The sequence below is a fragment of the Triticum urartu genome, chromosome 3A, assembly GCF_056163025.1.
Source record: "Triticum urartu cultivar PI428250 chromosome 3A, HENAU_Tu73, whole genome shotgun sequence".
Classification (NCBI taxonomy): domain Eukaryota; kingdom Viridiplantae; phylum Streptophyta; class Magnoliopsida; order Poales; family Poaceae; genus Triticum; species Triticum urartu.
The window spans coordinates 438,191,437-438,201,970 of NC_141875.1; the positions used below are offsets into that span (position 1 = coordinate 438,191,437).

The window sequence follows — 10,534 nt, forward strand, 5'->3', positions numbered from 1 at the left end:
CAATTGGTGCAGTCTAAGCAAAGCGTCGTGGCGGGATCTACGTGTTAAGCGGAATACATAGCTGCTTCGGAAGCAGCAAATGAAGGAGTCTGGATAAAGGAGTTCATATCCGATCTAGGTGTTATACCTAGTGCATCGGATCCAATAAAAATCTTTTGTGACAATACTGGTGCAATTGCCTTGGCAAAGGAATCCAGATTTCACAAGAGAACCAAGCACATCAAGAGACGCTTCGATTCCATCCGCGATCAAGTCAAGGAGGGAGACATAGAGATTTGTAAGATACATACGGATCTGAATGTTGCAGACCCGTTGACTAAGCCTCTCTCACGAGCAAAACATGATCAGCACCAAGACTCCATGGGTGTTAGAATCATTACAATGTAATCTAGATTATTGACTCTAGTGCAAGTGAGAGACTGAAGGAAATATGCCCTAGAGGCAATAATAAAGTTGTTATTTATATTTCCTTGTATCATGATAAAAGTTTATTATTCATGCTAGAATTGTATTAACCGGAAACTTAGTACATGTGTGCATACATAGACAAACAGAGTGTCACTAGTATGCCTCTACTTGACTAGCTCGTTAATCAAAGATGGTTAATTTTCCTAGCCATAGACATGAGTTGTCATTTGATCAACGGGATCACATCATTAGAGAATGATGTGATTGACTTGACCCATCCGCTAGCTTAGCACTATGATCGTTTAGTTTATTGCTATTGCTTTCTTCATAACTTATACATGTTCATATGACTATGAGATTATGCAAATCCCGAATACCGGAGGAACACTTAGTGTGCTATCAAACGTCACAACGTAACTGGGTGATTATAAAGATGCTCTACAGGTGTCTTCGATGGTGTTTGTTGACTTGGCATAGATCGAGATTAGGATTTTTCACTCCGATTGTCGGAGAGGTATCTCTGGGCCCTCTCGGTAATGCACATCACTATAGGCCTTGCAAGCAATGTGACTAATGAGTTAGTTGCGGAATGATGCATTACGGAACGAGTAAAGAGACTTGCCAATAATGAGATTGAACTAGGTATGATGATACCGACGATCGAATCTCGGGCAAGTAACATACCGATGACAAAAGGAACAACGTATGTAGTTATGCGGTTTGACCGATAAAGATCTTCGTAGAATATGTAGGAACCAATATGATCATCTAGGTTCCGCTATTGGTTATTGACCGGAGATGAGTCTCGGTCATGTCTACATAGTTCTCGAACCCGTAGGGTCCTCACGCTTAACGTTCGATGACGACCGATATTATGAGTTTATGTGTTTTGATGTACCGAAGGTAGTTCGGAGTCCCGGATGTGATCACGGACATGACGAGGAGTCTCAAAATGGTTGAGAGATGAAGATTGATATATTGAAAGGTTATGTTTGGACACCGGAAAGGTTTTGGATTAGTTCGGGTATTTACCGGAGTACCGGGGGGTTACCGGAACCTCCCGGAAAGTTAATAGGCCTTGATGGACCATAGTGGAAGAGAGGAGGAGGCGGCCAGGTGTGGTGCGCCCCCCTAGGCCCAATCCGAATTGGGGTAGGGTTTGGGGCGGGGGCCCTTTCCTTCTCTCCCTCTTCCCTTCCTTCCCCTAGGAGTAGGTTTCCCCCCTTGGGGCGCGCCCTAGGAGGCCCCCCCCCTCCTCCACTCCTTTATATATGGGGGAGGGGGCACCCCATAGACACACAAGTTGATCTTAGCCGTGTGCGGTGCCTTCCTCCACAGACTTCCACCTCGATCATATTGTCGTAGTGCTTAGGCGAAGCCCTGCGTCGGTAACTTCATCATCACCGTCAACATGCCGTCGTGCTGACGAAACCCTCCCTCGGCCTCAGCTGGATCTAGAGTTCGAGAGACGTCATGGAGCTGAACGTGTGCAGAACGCGGCGGTGCCGTGCGTTCGGTACTTGATCGGTTGGATCGCGAAGACGTTCGACTACATCAACCGTGTTACTTAACGCTCCCGCTTTCGGTTTACGAGGGTACGTGGACACACTCTCTCCTCTCGTTGATATGCATCCCTAGATAGATCTTGCGTGATCGTACGATTTTTTTTGAAATACTTCGTTCCCCAACACCCCCCCCCCCCCTCTCTCCCCCTTTGAAAAAATGTAGGAATTTTATAGGCTTGAGTGTTTGGGTTAGAGGAACAGGAAAACCAGCAGTCCTAATAAACAGAGTCAAATCAAAGACAAATCACATGAAAAGGTATAATTAGCATGTTATTGTGCTATCAAGGATTCGTCTCGTTCTTCGCGCGTATAGTTTTGAAAAGAAAAAGGTCTAAGTAGATTGTAAAATTTCTGTGTTTTTCTCTGGAACGGACCAAAAGAAAATTTCCTTCATTTTTTCCTTTGCTATATACATTCCTTTGAACCAAAGGCTTAAACAATGTCATCATAGGAAAACTTCTTATTCCTATGTGTTTTCTTCAGTTTTCCTTCCTATGAATCAAAGGAGGTCAGTCTGTCATGTAGCATGTGCCCTCCACTTGTACCTTACCAGGTCAACTACTAAAACAAACAGGTTGGCACGACGGAGGCACAACACAACCGCACGAGGCCGAACCAGAGTAGAGTCTACGGTTCAGATCGACCACGCACAAAGGTCAGCACGCCCTGGCGATGTTCTCCGGCGACATGGCTGAGCGGTGGAGGGAGCTGCACGGCAGCGACCACTGGGATAGCCTGCTGGACCCGCTCGACGTCGACCTCCGGCGCTGCCTCATCAACTACGGCGAGATGATCATGGCGACGTACGAGGCGTTCATCGCCGAGCGTCGGTCCCCGAACGCCGGCATGTGCCGGTACCGGCGAGCCGACCTCTTCCGGCGCGTGGAGGTGTCCCACCCGGGCTGGTACGCGGTGACCCGGTACATCTACGCCACGGCCAGCGCCGACGTGCACGGCAAGGTGCTGCTCCGGCCGCTGTGCCGGAACGGGCGCGCAAGGGAGTGCAACTGGATGGGGTACGTGGCCGTGGCCACGGATGAGGGCGCGGCCGCGCTCGGGCGCCGGGATATCGTCGTGGCGTGGCGCGGCACGCAGCGGGCGCTGGAGTGGGTGGCCGACCTCAAGCTCGCCTTCGCCTCGGCGGCCGGGATCCTCGGGGCGGAGGGCGCCGACGGGTCCGAACCGTCGGTGCACCGCGGGTACCTGTCGCTGTACACCTCCGCCGACGAAGGCTCGGAGCTGAGCAAGCAGAGCGCCAGGATGCAGGTACGTGTGCGTGCTCAGCTTCTTTCTCGACAAGTACGTACGTATATATCCGCAGTTCAGTACCGTAGTAAACTGGCTGAGCAGGTATTGACAGAGATTGCAAGGCTGATGGACAAATACAAGGACGAGCAGACCAGCATCACTGTGGTCGGCCACAGCCTGGGCGCCACTCTGGCCACGCTCAACGCCGTCGACATTGCCGCAAATTACTACAACAAGTCCGCCCTCTGCACGGCCGGGAGCCGGGCGCCGGTCACCGCCGTCGTCTTCGGCAGCCCTCGCACCGGCGACCACGACTTCCGTGACATCTTCCACCGCCTCCCAGGTCTCCGGATGCTCCGTGTCCGGAACCGGCCGGACCGCATCCCGCTGTACCCACCCGTGGGCTACGCCGACGTCGGCGTGGAGCTGCTGATCGACACGCGCCGCTCGCCGTTCCTGAAGCCCCACGGCAACGAGTCGCAGTCGCACGACCTCGAGTGCCACCTGCACGGCGTCGCCGGGTGGCAGGGGGAGCACGGGGAGTTCGAGCTGGTGGTCGACCGGGACATCGCGCTGGTGAACAAGTTCGATGACTGCCTCACCGACGAGCACCCCGTGCCGGTGGGCTGGAAGGTGCACCACAACAAGAACATGGTGAAGGGGCCTGACGGGAGGTGGGTCTTGGAGGATCATGAATCAGACTACGGAGATGGCGGTGACAGCTTGTAGGAGGTTAGGGGAAAGGCATGATTTGGACGTTGGATGCTGTTTTGCCGCTCCATGCCATGGCATCTCTGTTGCTACCTTGAGGATCGTGATATGATAACGTGTGCTCTTTTTCTTTATCACTTGATTTTTTTAGTACTTAGCCAATTTCATTTCTCGCTCTCTAGTCATCTAGCTGTGGCACTGGCAGTTTTACTTCATTGAAACTGAAAGCTAGATACGTTAAAAACACATAAGGGGGAAATGATAGAAATCAACCGGCTGATCAACTCGTTGCTCCGCTGAGTCCATCACCGTTCGATCCAATTTTTATCGTGCTTACTGGAGTGTCCCACGTGTCTAACCACCATCCACACAAATCTGATCCTCCAGGCAGCCATCGTCTTCCTCTTTTCCTATAGGCAATTAGGCATCTCCGGAATCAATCTCTCGTCCAGCTTCGAGGACACACTGCCCCTACTACTGCCGCTGCAAGCAAGCCGCTCCTTGGGTGCTTTTGTTGCAAACCGTCCTCACCATTCCAATCCCTTTCCTACTCCACCTCTCTCCTTCGCCTCTCCTATTCGGATAGGATTCACTTATGGTGATGCCACCATGGCCGACGGAGATGCTGATACTGCAATTGGAGATGCACCAGCAACTTCCTTCCCCTGGCAATGCCGGGCACCGGTGCTGCAATCTTGGCCAGTGCTCACCTGGCGGTGTTGGCATATTGCCGCCATGGCCAGTTAGGAGACACACAATTGTTGGCTCCTGCAAGCGGTCGGTGATGTGGAGCTCGGGCAGGACCGCAACATCATCACTGTTGCAGTAACACCAACAATGTTGCAGGAATACAATGATACATCAATGCAGGCGCGCTGACGCTTTTGTAACATAATCTTTGTTGAAAAAAATCCGCTACGAGACTGCTGTTGCAAAAGAATATGCAACAAGACCTTTATTGCAAAGATTTTTACAACAAGACCTATGTTGTAGAAGATGAGGACTCTTCTTGGTCGTTAGATGCATTGGATCTTACGGCTTGCAGGCCAACGGATCTTTTAAAAATATTCGTCGGCCGACGCATAGCAGGCCTCCCTTTCTTTAACGGGCTTAAGTTTCTTTTTTAATGAGACTATGGTAGAAGCCTACTGGAAAAAATGAGGTGAAAGGCCCGACCCATGTGGCCCGCTTAGAATGTGTTTTGAATTCCCCCAATTGAACAATAGCACTTCTTCTCAAAAAAAATTTAACAATAGCACTAGTTTTTCGGCATGGCTATTTTAACAATAGCACTAGTTTTTCGGCATGGCTATGTGCCACCTACAGCGACTCCTGGCTACGTGGCCTGCAGGGAGTTGCAGCTGGGCCGATCTAGTAACCACGTGGGTGCATCATGCTGATTCACGTTTATGTCATGCATATTTTTTCTTTGTGATTTTTTCGTTTCTCTTCTTCACTTTTTTACTATTATTAGCAAAAAGGCCCATGCGTTGCAACGGGAGAAAAAAAATCATAATCTCTAAAGGCCATGACCATACTTTGCTGCTTCACCAATAATATTTTGGTGAACATTTGTTCAATTTGCTTAACATTTTTAATACAGGAACTTTTTGAAAACTCGTGAACATTTTTTGATTTCTCAAACATTTTTTTTTCAGAATTGCGAACATTTTTCGAATCCACAAAGATTTTATGATTTATTTAACTTAGTCTAGAAGTCATATTGTTTGGAAACTTTTAGCTCAATCAGAAAATATTTGAGGGGATATTATTCTTTTCTCTTCCTTTTTCTTTATTTGAAAAATGAGAATCTGTTCGGCAATGCTCAGTGGGCTGGCCCAGTGAGCGCAACAACAGCAATAATAGTGCAGCCGGTCCCAAGGCCTAACTGGCCAAACCGTGCCAACAACTTCAAAAATAGTATTAGCAACATACTAGATGTGATGCCCCAAAGGCACCGAGATATTCGCTTCGGTGCTTGCAGTGCGGTTGTTATTGGCCACCGGGAGGTAGCTTTGCAGAATGAGATTCTATATTAGCTTTCGTGTGGTTTCAGGCTGAATGTTTAGCTTGCCGTCATTTGTTAATTAGAAAACTTGCTATTCTAAACATCGTGGCACATAGATTTCTGTGTAATTGTCAAACTAATTCATCCAAATAGATAAACTGCTTCCATGCATCAAATGAAAAATGGAAATAAAATAAAATTCATGGCATATCAGCAGACCAAATGTAGCACTGATAACAACAAATTCTTGAAGTACGGGCATATATATTGATCATTACAAAGTGGGGAGGCTTACCACAAGCAACAAAACAATATTAATTATAATTGATAGAAATATTCATACAAATAACCTGAATTAGCAGTCTTTATCAAGATAACCAGATCATTACTCATCAAGGAGAAAGTTGCATGTCACTAAAAAGAACTCTTTTGGAAGTAATAGTAAAGGGCTAAAAAGAGATAATAGTATTTTCATAAAGATAACAAAAAAAGTAAGGTTTTCCATTTTCCACAAACTATATGGATGTTTACAAATAGAGGTCTATATTATCTTCCGCCATATACATAGAAAAATCTATTCATAAGGAGGAACCGAAATAGCTAAATAATGACCCGTAAATCTGTAGCAAAAAATGCATTTGTACAGTAACTCTACACGTTAGCAACAAAAGAAACCTGTTATCATGTTTCTTCTACAACTATTCATATGCAAAACGTTGTGGGACTACTATAGTGTATTAATGTAGCTTACAGATAAACACTTTCTAAACACCAAATAACAACATGGAAATGTTCTAGTTTGGTGCCTATGTCCATATGAAGCAGAGAGGCGCAAGTGCCGCACATCAAGGTGAGGCTGGCGACAACACCTCCTCCCTGCAAAGCCGCGATTTGGTAAACAATTGTATATCTAGAAAGACGACCAAGAAACTAACAAAGAAGGTAAAGGTCACAGCGGTGCAGAATTTACTCCATATCTTTACGGGGCCTAATAATAAAGCACACTACTACCAAAGTATACACAGGGAAAGTTATAATGGGAAGTAGTATGATATGAACAGATTGATTATCTTCTGAAATAATTAGAGATCGTATATATGAGAAGTCAAACCAGTGTTGACATCATCAGCAACATTACAATGGAATCTAAAACTGAAAAGTAGTAACTAATGGAAATTATTATTTAGTCAGAAAGACCTCTCTTTATCATTTATAAGGCACCAAGAACTGTAGCTAGTCCACAGAATAGGTAAAATTCCCATCCTAATATTCTTCACTGGTTACACATATCTTCGTCAACTATGGGAAGGCCTCGCTTCTAAGCAACCTACATAAGCTGGTAATCAACAAAAACATCATACAGATGAAGCACGACCAGCTGAAAAATCAGTGGCACGGCCATGTTTTCTAGCACATCACCTATACTTCTCTACAGATTTGTTTCCTGCCTTATGACACGCTTGAAGTTTCCAGGCTCAAAACCATCTTGATGTTATTCACACAAGAAATACGAATGGCAGGAAAATAAAGCAATTCACGATTGCCACAAACTTAACGTGCAGATGCAAGAATCTCTACCCAATATTGCCCTCCCCACATTAATGTGACACGACTGCCTTTTCCCATCTTTGTATATATTCTTTGAATAATCCAGCTTGCAAAACAGGTGCAAGGAACAGACTGCTTTTGCGCAATAATATTTGCAAACTTTAACTATGGTGCACATATATAAAGATGTGATGAGCATTAAAAAGGAAAGAAAAAGAAGGTAAATTTCATGGATTAGTTGGCTGGCCGAACCAGCTATATGTGGCTTCCTTTCTTCTAGTCAGTGTTGAGACATTATCCGGTTCTGCAAATTTTCCCAACAGAATCTGAAAGTGAAGCAGACAACATTATATGGTCCACAACTCATGGTCTCTGCTCCGATTGAGTTCTTAATTCAATTTTCCTTTATCTACATATATTATGCAGCAGATATCAATGTCCAAAGGAACCACTTCACCTGAGTGAAGCTTCAATTCTGAAAACCGAGGTTAACTCACCAGTATTCTGCTCCTAGTAACTCCTCCTTTCCATGGTCTTCCTCTACTCCTTCCGTGATGGATCCATGTCTTCTGAATATATTGACACTAAAACAATCAAGTACATGCCCTCTATTGTATAACTTCAGTTCAAACATTGATAAGAATAACCACGTAAGGTTGATGTTACAATGAAAACAGAAAACAAAATACAGTTCATTGATCGGAATTTGTCAAACTATGCAAATGCACATCATGTCTTTTTTTAAAGTACATGCCTTTCAGAGCAAACATCGTAGGGTTGTAGTCAAATCGAACACCAATTTATTCTTTCTGGACAAGCAAAAAAAACTAAATTAGGAAGAGTGCAGATAGTATGTTAAATATGATATATGCATCTTGTTAGCCTTAACATCACAAATTGGAATGTTGGGCATTCTGTTTGCTCAGTAAGAAAACAACTCATAATTTAGGAAGGATTTGTTTATTAAAACCTACTTGGCAGAACCGAAGTCACGTCCTGGTGCTTGTTGCGAATGGGGAGGTGGGTGGAGGTCAGTCACACATTTGACTTGTTGAAGAAAGCACATAAAGGCATATTTGGTACTACCTCGTGAAAAAATGTCTTATATAATGAGACAGATGGAGTATTATATATGAGGCAATTCTAATCTCTAGCACTGATTTTCTGTACAAAACATTTACTCATTAACACAAAACGTAGCAAAAGATCAGTGTTAGCTTTTTCAAGCAGAACAAATAAGAAAATTGCATAAAAAGGTTCAGTACAGCAGACCATATAATTAACATGCAATGAAACTTGCTTGGCTATTTCAATTCTTTTTTATCTAGTTTATTTATCTTCAAAAGAGCCCGTATTCCTCGTCTACCATATTTGAGATAGCATATTGCCATACATCAAAAAGAGCATCTCAAATATTTTCAATCAGTGAAACCTGTCTACCCAAATATGAATCTTTCAGACTTGAATTGAACAGGGAGTAAACATGAATGTCTTCATGAACAAAATATAGCAGACCAGTCAGAATATCATCTGCTAAAAGTGCATTCATATGAAAGGAAGTGACTGTTTTAGAAGGATTATAAAACTCAGGTGGCTGAGAACAAACCATGCTAGAAAATTGTAGTAGTATTCATTGTTCTTCTTGTGGAAAGAACACATATCTATACCTTCCCACTCCAATCTGAAGCCAATACCCCAAAAATGCAATTGGTTCTGCTAGACTACTTGGTCCACCTTTCCTCGCCTAGCAAAAGCTTAAAAGATACACAGATAACTCGAAGAAAAGAAATGAAGGACCAATTTTTTTTAAAAAAAGGCAATTTGCATTATTATACCAACAGGAGGGCTAGATGCCAAAGGACAAATTGACTGCACCTTCTGAATACTCATCCAATGTATCAACTACTCTAATGTGGCTAATTCCTCAAAAAAATGATAGATTGCAGGGAGTGTTTTTATTTGTACCGGGATTGATTTTATTTGCTCCTGATATTTGCCTTCTCCCGGATAGCATTCATGTAAACCTGCCACAAAACCAATTATCAATCCCTCAATTCAATTGATGTAAGATGCAATGCAGAGCTGTCTTGCTTATCTGAATACTATAACAGAGTATCTGCGTACTATATCAAGAGGAGCTTGGCGCAGCAGCATGGTTGGCTTGTCCTAGATCCAAACTGATCCCGAACGAGAGGCCGATTCTAAAGCCATGAAGGCCCTGAAATCGCCCAGATCCAGGTGCATCTCAAGATGGCAGAGGAGCTGTGGGCCGACCCGTTTGTAGGGTGCCTGGCGGCTTGGAAGGGTGAGGCGGCGTCCGTGGTGGAGGAGAAAAGGAGCTGCAGGTCCATGGCGTCCTTCACATCTTCGTGAAGAAGCCCTTGACGGCGACGACCATGGTGGATGGGGAACTCCCATGGCGTCGAAGGTGAGGTGTAGGGGTGGTGGATCCCGACCAGGTAGGAAGAGGGACGAACCCGGGGCCGCCGGAGACGCGGCGGCGAAGCCCTGCCCCAAACCCTAGCCACAGGGGTGGCGTTGCGACCGGGCGGTAGAGGTCGGGAGCGCAGAATCTGGCCGAAGGGGAGGGAGACGCGGACCGTGGGGAGCTCTGGGGCGTGTTGTGCGGCGCCGGAGCTCGCCGGAGATTGCCACAGCGTGGGTGGTGGTGGCGGCGGCAGCGACGAGGACTTGGGCGAGAGGGAGAGGAGGCGAGCCCGTGCTCCTCCTATGGTCTTTTTTTCTCTTTACAAAAATCTGCTCGGACCACGGGTTGAATAATCCAAACAATAGGGTGTTTTGTGCAAAAATGAAGCGTTTTTCCAGGTCCACTTAGACAGGGACTGCGGGTTGAATTCTCAGAATTAGAGGGGCTTTTTTGCAAGATTGCTGGTTTATTACTACGTAAAGATTAGTACGTAAAGATAAAGAGTAAAGATTTATATTTCGAATTATTCAAATTATAAATATTGCAAAAAAATTAGATAAAATTTAAGAAATGTTAATCATGTATTTTAAAATTTTAAACATCTATAGGAAAATGTTT

General features: G+C 45.0%; 1 protein-coding gene and 1 long non-coding RNA gene across 9 annotated transcripts; one reads left to right on the forward strand and one right to left on the reverse strand.

Annotated features, from left to right (window-relative positions):
• Positions 1-2,447: 2,447 nt before the first annotated feature.
• Positions 2,448-4,066, forward strand: LOC125548460 (phospholipase A1-II 2). Its single transcript, XM_048712050.2, has 2 exons — positions 2,448-3,239; positions 3,324-4,066. Exons 1-2 carry the CDS (start codon positions 2,646-2,648, stop codon positions 3,948-3,950), a joined length of 1,221 nt encoding a protein of 406 aa, XP_048568007.1. The 5' UTR covers positions 2,448-2,645; the 3' UTR covers positions 3,951-4,066.
• A 2,354-nt stretch (positions 4,067-6,420) lies between these two features.
• On the reverse strand, positions 6,421-10,255 carry LOC125544274 (uncharacterized). Of its 8 annotated transcripts, XR_007299360.2 has the most exons (4): positions 9,613-10,255; positions 7,986-9,512; positions 7,741-7,814; positions 6,421-6,816 (listed from the first exon to the last, which is right to left on the reverse strand). It is a non-coding gene; the product is annotated as an uncharacterized LOC125544274 (long non-coding RNA). The 8 variants fall into 8 exon arrangements; XR_007299361.2 differs by having other exon boundaries at positions 6,421-8,297; positions 9,095-9,512; XR_007299355.2 differs by having other exon boundaries at positions 6,421-8,297; positions 8,463-9,512.
• Between the last annotated feature and the right edge of the window lie 279 nt (positions 10,256-10,534).

Bases quoted from the DNA above. Each gene is read 5' to 3' on its own strand.
- LOC125548460 (XM_048712050.2), top strand. From the start codon at position 2,646: ATGTTCTCCGGCGACATGGCTGAGCGGTGGAGGGAGCTGCACGGCAGC. The intron at 3,240-3,323 runs GTACGTGTGCGT...CTGGCTGAGCAG, and splicing joins AGCAGAGCGCCAGGATGCAG to GTATTGACAGAGATTGCAAG.